Here is an 18,523-nt window from a genome sequence, read left to right on the forward strand (position 1 = left end):
CCACAAATCTTCAGCAGCTCGGGTTGGAGATGGAAAAAGGAGATGGGTATAATTTATAGTGACGTGTAAAAGTATTCAATCCTCTTGAAATTCATAATAATTTTCTGCTTTACAAAAGATGTGTACACTTATTGACCCATTCAGTATTTTTAATGTGAATTCATATGCTGTAACAATATTTTTCCAAAGTCAGAATAAATAATTTTCTATAGATACTTAACTGAAGAAGAACAACAAAAAAGTTAGTGTTTGCACAAGTATTTAAACTCTGGGCTTTGGAAGCTTCAGGTTTACACAAAGGTGACAGTCATTTGACCATAACTAAACATTAATTAGGTACTAGTTTTGAGTCCTTTATATATCTCTGGATATAAAAAGCACCCTTTGTAAGGGCTTTGTCTTTGTTGGGCAATCATGGCAAACTGTGCTGGTGCTGATGTGAGAAATAAAGTCATTGAAATGCATAAGGCAGGAAATGGCTACAAAAAATATGAGTTTGAATGTCCTGTTAAGCATTGTTGGATCCATCATCAGAAAATGGGAAGTTCATCACAGCTCCCAGACTCTTACTAGAACAGGCTGTCCATCAAAACTAAACATCAGAGCAAGACGTCGACTGGTACTAAAAATTCAACCGTCACTCTCAGATGTCTGCAGTGCTCATTGGCTGAAACTGGAGTGAAGGTGCTTGGACCCCCAATTTCAAGAGCTATCCATAAAACAGGCCTCTAAGGGAGGGTAGCAAGAAAGAAGCCATTCCTTAACAAGGTCCACATAAAAGCATGTATGGCATTTGCTACAAAGTATGAGAAAGACCCAGTTAAGATGTAGAGAGAGGTTTTATGGTCAGATGAAACCAAAAAAGAACTTTGTGGCCGAAGTTCAAATATGTATGTATGACATAAAACCAACACTGCCCATGCCTCAAGAAATTCCATACCTACAGTGAAATGTGGTGGTGGCAACATCATGCTATGGGGATGCTTTTCATATGCTGGGACTGATAATATTGTCAGGGTTGAGGAGATAATGGATGGACACAAGTATTAGAGGAGATGTTGATCTAGTCTGCTATGAACCTATGACTCAAGAGAAAATTAATCTTTCAGCATGACAATGACCTTAAACATAAGGGCAAAGCAACACTGGAATATCTCAAAAACAGAAAGGTAAAGTTTTAGGAATGGCCAAGTCAAAGCCTGGATCTTAACCCTTTTGAGAATCTGTGGCAGTATTTGAAAACCTGCTGTTCAGAAGCCCCATCACACCAAACTAGAGGATCTGTATAAATTTTGCCAAGAAGAATGAGGAAGAGTCACTCCTGAACAATGTGAAAAACTGGGACATACTTACATACCCAAAAGAATGAAGGCTGTTATTGTAGCAAAAGGTGTCTTGACAAAGTATGAATGTGTAGGGCTTGGATACTTGGGCAAACAAGAACTTTTGAGTTTTCTATTTAAGTTAGATATCAGCAGAAAATGGTTTATGTTGACTTTGGAAATGTATTGTTAAAGCATAAGAGTTCATTTTAAAAATACTGAAAGGATAAATGTGTGTGCCATGATGAAAAATATGATGGTTTTCCATGGGATTGAATACTTTTGCATACCACTGTGCTTCACAGCATCTCTTTGACTAAATATATTTATAAAACATTATTTCTGTACAGTTTAATGAAAGTTCATTCTAAGGTCTTAGTATTTAATAATGAATAATGTCCAGTAAAATGTGTAAAAGTAACACACTGTTTGTAATGCGTTACATTTTATAATTTGTTAACTATGTAACATATTTAGTTACTTTTTTTAAGTAATGAGTAATGTAACTAAGTTACTTTTTAAAGTAATGTTCCCCACACTGCTGCTTAGTGTATTGTGCATATCCACCTGCTGACAGTGGTGAGCTAACCAGCAGCACCAGCTGTATAATGTTAATATCTTAAAATCCTTTAGGAGATTTATAAATGTTCATTCATTCAAATTAATTCATATTCATTCAGTCAGTGCATTTACATGTACACACACATAATCAAGGTAAGTCATTTGACCATAATTAATCATTAATTAGGTACTAGTTGTGAGTCCTTTATATCTCTCTAGATATAAAAAGCACCATTTGTAAGGCTATATAGTCTTTGTTGGACAATCATGGGAAAGTGTTCCATTAATAACCTGGTTAAGACAGAGCCCTGGTTTCTTAAAATTCTGGATTTGCATCCATATTGTAATCTTCTGGATTTATTACTGTGCGTTCAGCTCATCAACTTACAGAGGTTTATGAATTATTGTGACATTATTTCAGCCTGAACGTTTGCCTCTGGAAATGTGCCTTTGTGGACACTTCTGTTTGTGTGCAGGCTAACTGAGTGAAACGGACATGTGCAGACTACAAATTCTTTAACAGTATCCCAGATAAGAGTTTATATTGCCACATAATTGGGTTATTCACAGAGAAATTGACTTCTGTTAACCCAGTTTCTCTTGGAGCAGTAATCCAATTTTTCAAAGTGGAATGGGGATTTACCTTGGATTTTTAGAAAGCAGATTTTTGTGAATAATTAGGTTTTTAAGGTATATGCAACTCATCTATTGAGATTTAGGTTTTTATGGTCTTGTGAGAATACCTAAAGCTACACAGAATAGCTTTTTTATATCAGCAAGGTGTGATTAATTAAACAGTGAAACGATATCTTCCTTGAAAATTGCCCTAGCCTTTAACTTGTTATTCTGTCATCACAAGGTGCCTTAAACAGTAAAGATGGTATAATACAGTGTCAGATGTGCACATTGAACAGTCCACAAATCAATACAGGAAATAAAAATGAATTAAATGTAAGGTCAGCTGCCAAGAGCACATCAAGCAGTTTGGCGCTCAACAAATTCCATCGCAAAGCTTTCGATGTGCAGTGGTTTGTGGACGACATGGGCCTTTCTCAGGATAGAATAGCCTTGGAAGTATCAATGACAAAGAGCACATATCAAAATGGGCTATAGAAATGAAATGCTGTTACAGTAGAAATTAATTTAATACCACTGCTTTTTCTTTTCAACAGGCAATTTATTTTTTGGCAATTTACTTCTGACGTCTGAAAGAATAGTTATTGTTAAAAGAGCTTAACAGACTGCTTTCCTTTATCTGTCTTGTACAAACACGTTTTTTTGTTTGGAGTTGATATCTTTGTTTATCTATTAATATTGTAAAGTACTTTGAGCTGCTTCCATATGTGAAATATGTTATAGGAATAAATGCTGCTGTTATTTTCTTTCATTAGGTAACTGGTGTGCATTTTTTGCCAGTCACTAAAGGACAAGTTGTTATCCTTTGGAAAGATGGGTGCGTGAACTCAAGGTTAGTATTCAGAATGGCCTTAGCAATATACATACAATTGTAGTTTAAGTAGTTAACCCGAATCATTCGTATCATGTGTTTTAATACAATACATACATTTGTAAATGTATGTACTTTATCTAGGAAACCCAGGACACCACTTGTGACCTACATTGGGTACTTCATACAAGACCCCACACTACTTCTTCCTCTTCATCTTTTCCCACTTCTGAGTGCTTAATCAGCCTGTCATGCATCACCGTGCCAGTCAAATGCTTTTCCTTCAGATCTTCTTTAATATTATCTATCCATCTCTGCTTTGGCCTTCCTTGCTTTCTCTTCCCTAGTACTTCCATTCCCATTACTCTTTTACCCACATATTATTTGTCTTTTGTCATCAGTGCAGCCTACTTTCCTGTACTTTCTCAGATATCTCTTCCACTTTTGTTGTACTTCTAATGGTCTCATTTCTTATTCTGTTCTTTGTTGTAACATCCATCTCAACATTCTCACTTCTGCTACATCTAACTTCTTCTTCTGTCCACCTCTTACTGCCTACTTGACAGCCTCATCCATCATTGCTGGTCTTACCACTGTGATACGTTTACCTTTTGCCTTAATTCTTCAATCACACAATACTCCTGATACCTTCTTGCAATTGTTCCATCCACTGTGTTCTGCATCTAGTTTTCTGTCTTGGGCTACCACTGATCCAAGATATTTAAATTTATCGACTCTTTTCAATAGCTCTCCTTACAGGTTAACTTCTGAATCCTGATCATCATCAAATGTCAAATATTCTGTCTTCTTCCTATTTATCTTCAACCTTCTATCCTCTCCAATTCTCCAACTTCTTCTCCACTTCCTCTTATCTCGTGCTACACAACTCAATGTCATCACCAAAACACATGCACCAGGAGGATTGTTTTTTTATGCGATGAGTCAATATGTCCTTAAACAGATCAAAGAAGTAAATGATTTAAATAAGATCTCTTGTATTCACCTACTCTAACTGGGATCTTGTCTGTTGCCCCAACACTGCTTTTAAACTGAGTCCTCACTCCCTCATACTCCTTTCTTTCTCTCATGCACCTCTTGACGAGGCAGTCTATCATAAGCCTTCTTCAAGCCAATAAAAACCATTTGCAAACCTTTCTGTTTTTCTCGATGTGTCTCTTTGAGCTGTCTCAATACAAGGACTGCATCAGTCGCTCCTCTCCCTCATATAAAACCAAACTGCTTCTCCCCTTTATGTTGGTATGTTGCCTAAGCTTTCTCCCTATAACACTTTCCAAATTTTTCATTGTCTTTAACATCATCTTTATCTCTCTGTATGTAGTTTTCACAATCCTGAATATTGCCCTACTTCTGATAAATAAGTACAAGACCATACACTAATTAATGGAAAACAATGGGCTACTTCCATTTGTATACTGGATGTTTCCCAGATTGCTAGAGGGTACTGTGGACTCCCATTGCAGTATATGGGGGATTTCTCAAGGACACTGGGGCGGACAGCCTGTCTATGACTCACCAATACGTATCTTTGGTTTGACGAGCATAGTGGAGCATCTGGGCATACAACTCTAAAGTTTCTTTGTGACATTTGATACCCCAGAAATGATTCTCAAGGTACACCAAATAGTAGTATATGGCCTTGAATTAATAGCTCCTTCTGGGTGTATGGCCATTGAGCTTTGAGTTAAAAGGATTGTTTGATGACAGCTCAACAGGTGGAAGGGAAGAGTGCCAAGAAAGAAAGATGAGATGGGAATGTTGATGTTGACATTCTGGGTAAGAAAACCCATCATCTCACATGATAGACAGGACCACTTGGTGTTATAGTTTCCCCCAACCCACCTCTGCTGCATGTTGTATTCTCACCTGTATTTAAATTTCCTTTGATAAAATTAAGCCGGAAGCTTATACATTGTGTTTTTATATTGAATTGGTAATTATGTCATTCTGTTTATGTTCAATAAGTGGCTATATTATTGGATACACCTACTTAAAAGTGTGCTAGCCAGGACAACCTGAGTTTATCAATGCATGGACAAGTAGGATTTTGAAAATGTGGCTCAGTCATGCTAACCCATAACTCCAGTGCTTCCCATAATAGTTGCTAATTATTTGGTCATTGATCTCTTCATAGAATATCTTGTTCTGCCGCATTCCTAAGATGTTTGATTGGCTTGACATCGAAAGGCTTGATGTTAAAGGTTACATTCAAAATTTGTCAAGTAAAAATTATTTTTTTCACAACCATGGTATACATTAATTTGCCAGAGAGTGAATGTTTGTGTATGCTTTTTTTTTAAATAATTTTAAAAAATAAATTACCTGCATTAAACAATATTATTTATATTTGTGATACTGTCTCCAGTCAGGCTGTCAATTTCTTGAAAAAGGCAGTTATACCTAATAAATTGGCCCCTTAGTTGATATACATCTGTAATTATTTATTTGGTTTTCCTTAATACTTTGAATGAAAACATTACTTGTAACTTTAAGTAGCATTTAGGTTGTCAGATTTCACTGTTTTTGAAGAAAAGGTCTGCTCCTTCAGTTTCTGTATTTGGGATTTTAACTTTCTCTTCAACTCAATCAAAAATACATTGACACTCAGTCTACCCTCTAAACAAATCAGTTTGTGAGTAGCTCCTCTATGCCAGAAATAAAAGCATTTTAATGAATTTACAATGCCACACTTTTTACTTTTAATTTGACTTAGAGTGACATTTTATATTGTATTTGCTGAATTTCCAAGTAAATGAAAGCAATTTTTGTACACATTTAGTCTGTTAAATTTAGCTTGGCATATGATCAAAATGTTTCACGTTCAAATAGTTTTTCAGTTGGATGACTGATTTATTTTCATATTTTAAAACTTCAGAAAATCTTTTGCAGATTCAATTTTTTTATTTGTGCTTGTTCTTTTAACCAATGAATTGCAGATGCTTAAAAACATTTGAAGTGGAGTATTCTGAAGACCAGAGGAATTACACAAGAATCAATTCAAATGATACCATCTTTAACTTGTTTCTGTTTGCTCCAGGTAAAAGCAAAATCATGGGTTATTTGCTATGGTTGCTAAGTAATTTGAATACAGAGAAATAGTTAATAATATTGACAATAAGACTCGTAATCGTCATTTTTTTGTTTGCTGTTTGTTATGTTTTGTTTCTCTTCATGATTTCTCTAGCTGTAACATTTAAACAAAATGTCAAATCATTCAGGTCTTCTAAGCATTCAGTAAAGGCTGAATTAAAAAAATAAGAATAGATAGATGGATATGAAAGGCACTATAAGACAGACAGATGGATATTAAAATGCACAATAAGACAGATAGATGGATATTAAAAGCACTACAGGTGCCGGTCATAAAATTAGAATATCATGACAAAGTTGATTTATTTCAGTAATTCCATTCAAAAAGTGAAACTTGTATATTAGATTCATTCATTACACACAGACTGATGTATTTCAAATGTTTATTTCTTTTAATTTTGATGATTATAACTGACAACTAATGAAAGTCCCAAATTCAGTATCTCATAAAATTAGAATATCAATTAAGACCAATGCAAAAAAAGGATTTTTAGAAATGTTGGCCAACTGAAAGGTATGAACATGAAAAGTATGAGCATGTACAGCACTCAATATTTAGTTGGGGCTCCTTTGGCCTGGATTACTGCAGCAATGCGGCGTGGCATGGAGTCCATCAGTCTGTGGCACTGCTCAGGTGTTATGAGAGCCCATGTTGCTCTGATAGTGGCCTTCTGCTCTTCTGAATTGTTGGGTCTGGCGTATTGCATCTTCCTCTTCACAATACCCCATAGATTTTCTATGGGGTTAAGGTCAGGCGAGTTTGCTGGCCAATCAAGAACAGGGATACCATGGTCCTTAAACCAGGTACTGGTAGTTTTGGCACTTTGTGCAGGTGGCAGGTCCTGTTGGAAAAAGAAATCTGCATCTCCATAAAGTTCGTCAGCAGCAGGAAGTGCTCTAAAACTTCCTGGTAGACGGCTGCGTTGACCTTGGACCTCAGAAAACACAATGGACCAACACCAGCAGATGACATGGCACCCCAAACCATCACTGACTGTGGAAACTTTACACTGGACCTCAAGCAACGTGGATTCTGTGCCTCTCCTCTCTTCCTCCAGACTCTGGGACCTTGATTTCCAAAGGAAATGCAAAATTTACTTTCATCAGAGAACATAACTTTGGACCACTCAGCAGCAGTTTTGTCTTTAGCCCAGGCGAGACGCTTCTGACGCTGTCTCTTGTTCAAGAGTGGCTTGACACAAGGAATGCGACAGCTGAAACCCATGTCTTGCACACGTCTGTGCGTGGTGGTTCTTGAAGCACTGACTCCAGCTGCAGTCCACTCTTTGTGAATCTCCCCACAGTTTCGAATGGGTTTTGTTTCACAATCCTCTCCAGGGTGCGGTTATCCCTATTGCTTGTAAACTTTTTCTACCACATCTTGTCCTTCCCTTCGCCTCTCTATTAATGTGCTTGGACACAGAGCTCTGTGAACAGCCAGCCTCTTTAGCAATGACCTTTTGTGTCTTGCCCTCCTTGTGCAAGGTGTCAATGGTCGTCTTTTGGACAACTGTCAAGTCAGCAGTCTTCCCCATGATTGTGTAGCCTACAGAACTAGACTGAGAGACCATTTAAAGGCTTTTGCAGGTGTTTTGAGTTAATTAGCTGATTAGAGTGTGGCACCAGGTGTCTTCAATATCGAACCTTTTCACAGTATTCTAATTTTCCGAGATACTGAAGTTGGGACTTTCATTAGTTGTCAGTTATAATCATCAAAATTAAAAGAAATAAACATTTGAAATACATCAGTCTGTGTGTAATGAATGAATCTAATATACAAGTTTCACTTTTTGAATGGAATTACTGAAATAAATCAACTTTGTCATGATATTCTAATTTTATGACCGGCACCTGTATAAGACAGATGGATATGAAAGGTACTATAAGATAGATGGATATGAAAGGCACTATATGGTTGATCGACTGATTGATTGATTGATAGAGTTAGAAAGAGAGAGGGGGACAGAACTTTATTTCTCCCCAGACTTTCTGTCTTCCTGTATGTCTGTCTTATCAGGGGGAAGATTTGATTCTTTACAGAAGCTCAGAAAGAAAGAATGATTAATTGATTGATTATTCATTTGAAGTAAGTACATTTATTTGTCCCCAGAGGGAAGTTTGGCTTTTTACAGAAACTCTATAAATAAATATACACCCACACTATGGTCTAAACGCACACCAGAATGATTAAGAAAGAAGAAAATTAAAAAGAAAGAGAACTTCTAACATAGCAGTCCCAGTAGGGCATTGTGCAGGCGTATTTCAGTTGGTTTAAATGAGCCCCAGTTGCGTTTCTTGACACACTTCTACAGAAAGATTTGTCGGCTGAACGTCTTCAGTATTAGTTTGTCAGAGAGAAGATGTGCAGTGCTGTTCATAAAATGAATCAATTCATTTTATAAAATATGCCTAAACACTACATGTTTTCTATGCTTGACTATAACTTCACTATTGCCTCCATGCCTGTGTTACAAAAGGTGTACCTGCCAGTGTGGCAGCACTTACTAAATTTAATAAAGCTGTGATTGTGCACATTATTGGAATGTGCAAAATGTGGAGGACCACCATGGAAAGGTTCCACAACCCCTTTGCCCTGCGATCTCTCAGAGGTCTCTTTGATCAAACACATGCTGTGATTCAGTTATTGGGCAGATTTAACTTACAGTATTGACCTGCAGTTTGACAAGGGAGGTTATGTTGAAATCTTGGGTTCTCTGTGGAGCACATTGTGATTGGAGGGTGGGGAGGGGGTGGTCTGCAGCTTAGGTGCTCACCTTGATCTCCTAAGGAGTTTTCAATCTCAAAGCAGCTAAGCATATAAACATTTTTTATTCCTCCCCCTAGTTTCAGTACCTATGAAGATCAACCTTGGACTCTATTGTCTTGCAAATCACAATGGCCGCACTACTCTGTCGTTTATACAAGTTTGTCTTTGCTTGAGCTATGTCTTAATGTTGGTTTTGTCCTCTTAAATTTAAAAAATTACATCACTAATGAGAAGATCTTGAGACCTTGTTGATTCAATCAATTAGCTGACTGAATGAATAATAAATACATAAATTAATTAATTTTAATATTGTTTACACTTATTAACTTGAAAAACGCTTGTATCCAAAGTGACCTACAAAGTACAACACATGGAGCTTTTGTTTGTATAGCACTCTTCACTAAGTGCAGGTGCAGAGTGCTAATATTGAAAGCAAGAGTTACAGGACAAGATACAAAATAGGCCATCACAAGTGACAAGCTTTAAACCAAACAGAACAACACAAACTGTTAAGAACCTCAAATACAAACAGAACAGTTCTGATGGAGAAAGGCATCTCGTTCCATGCACAAGGAGCTAAATGTGAAGAGAGCCTGGAGTGAGAAGTATGGTTTTTATACCATAGTGTGTGTCTGTCTGCTAATCTATAACACAGTGCCTTACCTATTTGTCTGTCTTTCTGGCTGGCTGGCTGTTATATAGTGCCTTATCTATCTGTCTGTATGTCTATCTATGTACTGTATGTGTCTATCTATCCATTTGATTCCATGCAGAAATGGCATCACCAGATGCCATTCACCAGCAGACCTGAGTGGGTGAGACGGAGCATAGGATCTCATGGTTGCCACCATGTAAATGGGTGCAGATCCACTGACTACTCATTAGGCAAACATCGAAGACTTGAACTTAATAGTACTACCCTAAGGAGCCAGTGTAGTGACTCATGCTCATCTCAGCTGCCATAACACCAGATGTATTGCTGCATTTTACGTCATCTGCAGTGGCCAGTAAAGAGTGCCAGTAAGGAGTTGCAGTAGTCCAGATGTGACAAGACCAAAGCCTGGATCAGGAGCTGTGCTGCATACTCTTCTCCATCAGGTATGGCCTGAGCTTCAGATGTTACACAGGATGAACCTGCATGAGCAGCAGACATTATATGACGCTTACCTCTCTGAAGTGAGCGCTGATGCAGGTCTTAATAATTATAAAGCTGGAACATGGAGCACAGATGACAGAGACATTATGGAGCATGGAGAATGATGCATGACAGCCATTTGTTTTTCCTCGATTATTGTTTAGTGTAGAATGAAAAAAATGACATCTATACTAATAAAAGTCAAAGCCCTCACTGACTGACTGACTGACTGACTGACTGACTGACTCACTCACTCACTCACTCACTCACTCACTCATCACTAATTCTCCAACTTCCCGTGTCGGTAGAAGGCTGAAATTTGGCAGGCTCATTCCTTACAGCTTAATTATAAAAGTTGGGCTGGTTTCATTTCGAAATTCTACGCGTAATGGTCATAACTGGAACCTATTTTTGTCCATATACTGTAATAGACTGCTGCTCGATGGCCGTGTGAGGCGGAGTTGTGTGTCGCATCATCACGCCTCCCACGTAATTGAGTGCCTGCCCATATAAGGTAAATATTCGCAGGTCAAGGACTGTGCTTAGCATATTCATAAGTAAAAATATCCGAATCACAAACTGATTTTAATTATATTTTGTCCATAAATACTGATTAAATAATTCTAAATACAGTAATCCCTCGCTATATCGCGCTTCGACTTTCGCGGATTCACTCTATAGCGGATTTTAAATGTAAGCACATCTAAATATATATCATGGATTTTTCGCTGGTTCGCGGATTTCTGCGGACAATGGGTCTTTTAATTTATGCTACACGCTTCCTCAGTTTGTTTGCCCAGTTGATTTCATACAAGGGACGCTATTGGCGGATGGCTTAGAAGCTACCCAATCAGAGTATGTATTACATATTAACTAAAACTCCTCAATGCTATAAGATATGCATCCCGCGCGGAGCTTGATTGTTTGCTTGTCTCTGCCTCTATCTCACCCTCTCTGACATTCTCTGCGCCTGACGGAGGGGCTGTTTGCTTAAAAGATACTGACGCTCCTCTAAAAAAATGCCGCTTTATTGCGGTGCTCGGCATATTTAAAAGCACAAAAGCACACGTATTGATTTTTGATTGTTGCTTTAATCTCGCTCTGTCTCTCTGGCGTTTTCTCGCCTGGCGGAGGAGATGTGAGCAGAGGGGCTGTTTGCACAGAGGCTGTTTGCTTAGAAGATACTGACGCTCCTCTAAAAAATGCCGGCAAACTTAAAAGCACACGTATTGATTTTTTGATTGTTTGCTTTTCTTTGCGAGCGCGAGCTCTCTCTTTCCCTCTGAAATTCTCTGCTCCTGAAGAGAAGAAGATCTATTTGCATTCTTTTAATTGTGAGAAAGAACTGTCATCTCTGTCTTGTCATGGAGAACAGTTTAAACTTTTGACTAAAGGGTGTTATTTCATGTCTAGAGGGCTCTAATAATGTTAACAGTGTGGGAGAGTTTATAAGAGCTTAAAATATATAAAAATAACTACACAAACATATGGTTTCTACTTCGCGGATTTTCGTCTATCGCGGGGGGTTCTGGAACGCAACCCCCGCGATCGAGGAGGGATTACTGTAGTCTGTCTGCTTCCTTTAATAGCTTTTCCGATGGTTGTGCAGCTTCCAGGCATGTATTTTCGTTATTAAAGCATTTAACCAATCACATTTCAGCCATCATTTGTTGCCAGGCAGAGAGGCCTTCACAATCCGTTGTGCAGGCACTCTAACACAGAATAAATGTCGATTAACCTGTTGCTTCAACCAATCAGATTTTGAGTTGGTGTCAGTAGGGTCGTCTAGCAGGCGTACGGCAACGTCACCGTATTCAGACCCATTAATTGGATAGAAGCCGATATGAGGAACTCTACGAGGCCACTGAACGCACCGCAAGCGTTTCCGAGCGTCCTCGCACGCACTACGGCCAACTCCATGGCATGATTCTGGACAATATTATTTCCCAGGCACAGACCAGATTTCAAAACCACGAAAACCTGAAGTTTGTAACGCTCCTCGAGCCCCAGAAGTTTCGGGAATACAAGAAAAATTTCACGCATGCAGCCTTCTCCAGTTTAACACAAGAGCCACGGAGCGCTTTTTGATCTGTCTCGGCTAAAAACAGAACTGACTGTAATGTATGCCATGGATGATTTTGCAGGAAAATCTCCCACTGATCTCCTTGACCTCCTTCATCAGAAAAATCTAAATGAGAGCATGGGGCAGCTGTTCACATTGGTATATTTGGCGGTATCCATTCCCGTATACACTGATTCTGTCGAGCGGACATTTTCAGCCCTAAAGCGAATTAAAACTTATGCCAGAAATACGACAGGGCAGGTTCGACTTTCAGCATTAGCTTCGATGGCGATAGAAAGGGACTTTTTGATGGAACTGAAGCGCACGGATAATCCGTCCGACAGAGTAATTGAACTGTTTTTGAGGAAAGAGAGAAGGATGGATTTTGTTTACAAATAATCTTAATTTTTGGTGAGTAAAATGTTGCAATTTTCCTAAATAATATTGCAAATTTATGAGTTATTATTGATGTTTTTTATGTCTGTCGCGGCTGTGGCTGCAGTAGAAAGGAACTTGCTCACCCCTGGTTTGTCTATTCAATAAAGGCATTTATTGTGGTTACAGGAGTTATCTTATATATATATATATATATATATATATATATATATATATATAGATATATATATATATATATATATATATCCCGATCTACATACTGTCAAATAAACGAACCACACGCGTGGCGCAACAGAAGAGGCTTTGTTCAAGGTTCGATTCCCGAGAGGGGGTGCAGTGAGTGTGTACGCCTGATGAGCCCAGAATGAGGGCGAAACACGTGCCTTGTACTCTTTGCATTATTTGACAGTAAAACTATATATATATATATATATATACAGTATATATATATATATATATATACAGTATATATACATATACACACACATACACATACATATATATCAGCGCTTCCCGATTCATTTTATACTCGCACCCCCTGTGACGGACGATCCGGATTTCGAACCCCCTTGGTTTGAGAAAAAGTATGAAAAAATATGCGGTTAACGCAGAAAAACAGATCACCAATTGAAGCTTTATGAATAATGGATACTTTATTCGCCATCAATAATTGTTTTGGTAAAGCCATACTCAGTGTAATCCTCCTTCCATTTTCTAATTTTTTCACGACTAGCCATGATTAAATGAACTGTAAAAAAGTAAGAGCGAAGTGACGGTGACTTATTGAGGCAGACAGGCGAGAGCACAATAGCACGCAGGCTCGATGTAGTGCACGTCAAGTCGATCTAAAATGCGTGATCAGATTCGAAAAAATATATCTTTTCAAGTTCTATTTGGATATAAGTAGGTTCTATTTAGTCGACAGAAATATCTTTGGTAGGAATGTAAGTTGAATTTAGTCTTTAAATTTTATGGTGAAGAAAAATTTATGCAATGATGACTAAATTTAACTTATATTCCTACTAAACGTATTCCTGTCGACTAAATAAAAATTACTTATATTTAAAATTTAAATAGAACTTGAACAGATACGATAGTTCATGATACCCACGCAGCACTAAGTGCATGTGAGAGCGGGAGTCATCCGTTTTAACAATCAGCGTATTGCACTGATACGAAATAGCCTCCTCATTTAATTATTTAGGAATGGATAGATAAATTAAGATTTTGTACAAATAATGTTTTTCATTTTTCTTCCTCGATGGATTCTGGCACCCCCAACAGCTGCTTGCACCCCAAAGGGTGTATATATATATATATATATATATATATATATATATATATATATATATATATATATATATATATATATATATATATGACAGCAACACTCATAACAGTGACAAAACAAAACAATTACATTGACAATCATGTTACGTTATTTTCAAAATGTTTTCTTTTCTTTTTCATTACTTCTCCGCTGCGAAGCGCAGGTATTTTGCTAGTATTAATATAAAATGAATGCCTTCAATTTTTGTTATTCATTAATTATGACCAACCTTAGTGTGCTTATTTCTAAGCTTAAAAATTTAATGTTACAGAATAATTTATTGAAGAGCAATAGGCACTTTTATTAGTATACTTTTTCTTTGCTATTTATTGTTTAATTTTAAAGTATGTTTCATGTATATCTCGCTGAAGAAATTAGACAATTTAAAGGCTGAAAATGCCATGCTGTGTTTCTTTTCCCCCAGATGGAGCAGCGGTATCTGGATATTTTAGAGTCCGTGCTGTGGATTACTGGGGAAACTCGGGTGAATATTCACTCCCAGAAAAATACAGTGAAGACATCCACTAGTCTGCTGCTCACAGAATCCTTTAATTGGCAGCTGTTGTCTTTGTGTACATAATTCATTTACCCACATTTAGTCCAAATGTTTTTTTTTCCTCTGATACATCATTGTGTACTTGGAAAACTGTTTATTCTGGGATATTTTTCAAAGGGATGAACAAACTGAAGCTTTGTGTTGCTCTACTGGCTCTTCGGTATCACTAAGTGCTCGCGCTGAGTTGCAGTCGCTCTCATTGGATTATCCTATATATTGAGCATGTAATTGGATGGCTGAAGTGTTTTGGAAACTCCCGCAGTATTTTTAACTATTATCTGGATTATCAGCCTGTGCTCAGGTCAGTTTATCTTTTTCCATGGGTTGCACGGGTCACCTCCCCGGCTAATTTTTCTCTCTAATAAGCTAAGCTGCTTCTTAAGGCTATAAAAGGGAATCTGTTAAAAATATACTTGCGTAATAGAAAAAAAATTAAAATTACTTGTTTCACTTTTAATATGTGAGTTGTTCTCTGATCTGTTTAACTTGAATTTTTTAATTAAATACACTGGAGCCTGCTCCTCTGAGGTGCCTTCTTGTACTTCTCCATATTGAAATCCAAATTCAGTTTGCCTTCTTGGCATATGAAGCTGTAAATGTGAATTACTGTATACTGTTGTATACGTGTTTTCATGTTGCACTCTTCTCTTTTAAGAGATGATGACTTTCTCTTTCTCTTGTCGACAATTAAAGCTGTGGTTTCATCACATTTAAACAAGGTTTCCTTTATTTCTACGTTTCGTATGCCTGTAATATTTTATCTTAGACAGAAGCTCTCCTTGCATTTTTCTATTAATTGGTATTTTGTTTTGTTTTTGAATAGATATTACTTTGAAAGGTTTTATTTTAAACAAAGATAAGGATAAAAAATAGAATGGTAACTGGAGGCCGTAAAAAGATTGGGGTACCAGCTGGACTGCCCCGTTTATTGCAATAAAGCAGAAACACAAGTTTGGTGGAGCAACAGAAATGAGTCTTCTTAATCACCTTTTTAGCCAACTCGGCTCATATTTATAAACAGCTCTTTTGAGCGGGTCAGTCACTGGGAGTTCAGACATGCAGAGGCTTCGCCCTAAAGTGAGTTCTGTTTTATAGCATCCCAGATCTGTGGGCGGAGTTCAGTTGCCCTCATGGGGTGTCTTCTTGGGATTGTAAGAAGTGGGAGAGATGATGCAGTTAACAACTCAGCCACCTCTCGCCCTGGGATGGTACTGCATACCTTAGCAGAGTCCAGAAGGTGGTGATCCGCAGATGCCCATGCAAGCCATCAGGTAAGCAAAATACCGAAGAGAAACAGTGTATTTTTTTTTTTACTTGATTTATTTGAATTTCATAGCCCTTGTTATAATGTGACATTTACTTTCAACATTAAATATTTCAGAATGATTTTTATAATTAAATAATATTATTCAGTATATATTATATATATAAATAAATATAAATATAGCAAAAATTAGACCTCCTATAAATTTGCAAGATGCTGAGAAATTAGTTCACGCTTTTGTTTTCAGTGTGCTAGATTACTGTAATGCACTCCTCTCGGGACTACCCAAAAAAGAAATCAATCGATTACAACAAGTGCAGAATGCAGCTGCCAGAATCTTAACTAGGAAAAGAAAATCCAAGCACATCACCCCAGTTCTGATGTCACTACACTGGTTACCTGTGTCATTTAGAATTGACTTTAAAATACTGCTTATGGTTTACAAAGCCTTAAAAATTCTGCTCCATCTTATATTTCAGAATATCTTTCACCTTACACTCCAATTCGTAACCTTAGATCTTTAAAGGAGTGTCTGCTTATAATTCCAAGAGCTAAACTTAAAAGAAGTGGTGAGGCGGCCTTCTGCTGTTATGCGCCTAAAATCTGGAATAGCTTACCGATAGAAATTCGCCAAGCTAATATGGTGGAGCACTTTAAAAAAACTGCTAAAAACTGTTAAAATTATTTTAACATGGCTTTCTCATAGCTTCATTTTAGTGTAATCTCGATACTCTGTATATGCATTTAATTATCATTATCATTCATGGTGGCTCTGAAATCCGTACTAACCCCTACTTTCTCTTCTATTCTTGTTCCGGTTTTCTGTGGTGGCGATCTGCGTCACCACCACCTAATCAAAGCACTGTGCAGTCCCTACACTGATGGATTAAAGACCAGAAGTCCACTTGACCATCATCATCAAGTTCTTCCACGTGAACCCTGAATACCATGAGGACTGATTGAGGTCATTTATGTTAGGTAGAGTGCCTAGAGGGGACTGGGTGGTCTCGTGGCCCTTTTTGTTTTTTTCTGTTCTCCCTGGCCATCGGACCTTACTTTTAATCTATGTTAATTAGTGTTCCCTAATTCTATTTTCTTATTTATTTTGTCTTTTTTCTCTTTCTTCATTATGTAAAAAGCACTTTGAGCTATATCATTTGTATGAAAATGTGCTATATAAATAAATGTTGTTGTTGTACTTAAAAACAAATGTTTTTTTAGTAACTGCTGATATCACTTGAGAAAACTATAATAATTATACCAGGTATTAGTTTAGGCCAGAGTGGAATTAAAGCAAACTGGCGTAACATGTGGTGCAGTAAGGTGGTACAGCAGTTAGTGCTACTGCCTCGCAACAAGTTAGGTTCCTGACCGCCCATTATCGGGGTTGAGTTTACCAATGTGTCTGCATGGCTCTTCTTGTGGTTTTAATATAAATCGCTAAAACTTGAATGTTAGTTTAATTTGGGGTACTTAAATTAGTCTGGGATGGGTATAAATGTATTCTGTGATTCTATGAGTGTTATCCTGTTCAGGTCTGGGTACAACCTGGTATTCACTACTGCCAGGATTGACTGTTGTGTCCTGCAAGCCTGTAATAGACTAAGAAGGTTCAAAACATGGAGGTCTAATTCCTCCCCCTACCCAGTGTTTACTAAGTTGTGTCTTACAATGGTATTCTCAAAATAAACCTTCTTCAGATAGTGCAGGAAAAACACCTTCTTAATATCTCATAAAATGTTTAATTAATTTTGAATAAAGAGAATTAATTCAGATTTCTTCCCATGCTGAATATTTGTATAGGTTGTGTTAACTAAAGACTGAAGTAACTGGTACTTATTTCTTGTTTGTTAAAAATCATCAAAAGGTTCCTCAAGGTTTCTAGAGTAATAGATGGATGAGCCAGAAATGGTAGCTTGTGCACAGAGCTGATAGTGGTTAAGGATTTGGACTTCAGTCCCCAAGGTTGTGGGTTGAAATCCTGCTACTGACCATGTGTAACTATGAGCAAGTCACCTCACCTGCCTGTGGTACAGTTGGACAAACAAAAGAAATGTAGGCAAGTATATCTCTCAAGTGTTGCAAGTCCCCTTGGCTAAGTAAAGGCAAATACAAAACTGGTAACATAATACTAACTAAAAAACAGGCCTGGTCTGGGGATGAACTACTGCATTGGGAGAAAATTCTGAATTTTGCTTTGTTTCATAGGATTATACAAATTAATGTAATGCCATCTGGTAGTCAGGTAAAGTTCAGCTGTGTCATGCATTAAGGAAATGACCTCAACATGTGAGCAAGTCTGCCACAGAGAGATTCAAGAATTTGAATTTCATAGCCCTTGTTATAATGTGACATTTACTTTCAACATTACATATTTCAGAATGATTTTTGTTATAATTAAATAATATTATTCAGTATATATATATATATATATATATATATATATATATATAAATATAGCAAAAATTAGACCTCCTATAACTTTGCAAGATGCTGAGAAATTAGTTCACGCTTTTGTTTTCAGTCGGCTAAAAGAAATCGGGTAAGTTTAAATTGCTTGTACACATACTGTACG

At 37.3% G+C, this 18,523-nt stretch overlaps 1 protein-coding gene across 1 annotated transcript in view; it reads left to right on the top strand.

Annotated features, from left to right (window-relative positions):
• Positions 1–15,402, top strand: part of idua (alpha-L-iduronidase) — a 135,832-nt gene extending 120,430 nt beyond the window's left edge. The window contains exons 12-14 of the mRNA XM_039750382.1: positions 3,275–3,351; positions 6,285–6,385; positions 14,553–15,402. Of these exons, the coding sequence (XP_039606316.1) occupies positions 3,275–3,351; positions 6,285–6,385; positions 14,553–14,656 (282 nt within the window). The 3' untranslated portion in view covers positions 14,657–15,402. The remainder of the gene's footprint in view (positions 1–3,274; positions 3,352–6,284; positions 6,386–14,552) is intronic.
• Positions 15,403–18,523: the final 3,121 nt, after the last annotated feature.

Source organism: Polypterus senegalus, chromosome 4, assembly GCF_016835505.1.
Source record: "Polypterus senegalus isolate Bchr_013 chromosome 4, ASM1683550v1, whole genome shotgun sequence".
Taxonomy (NCBI): Eukaryota; Metazoa; Chordata; class Cladistia; order Polypteriformes; family Polypteridae; genus Polypterus; species Polypterus senegalus.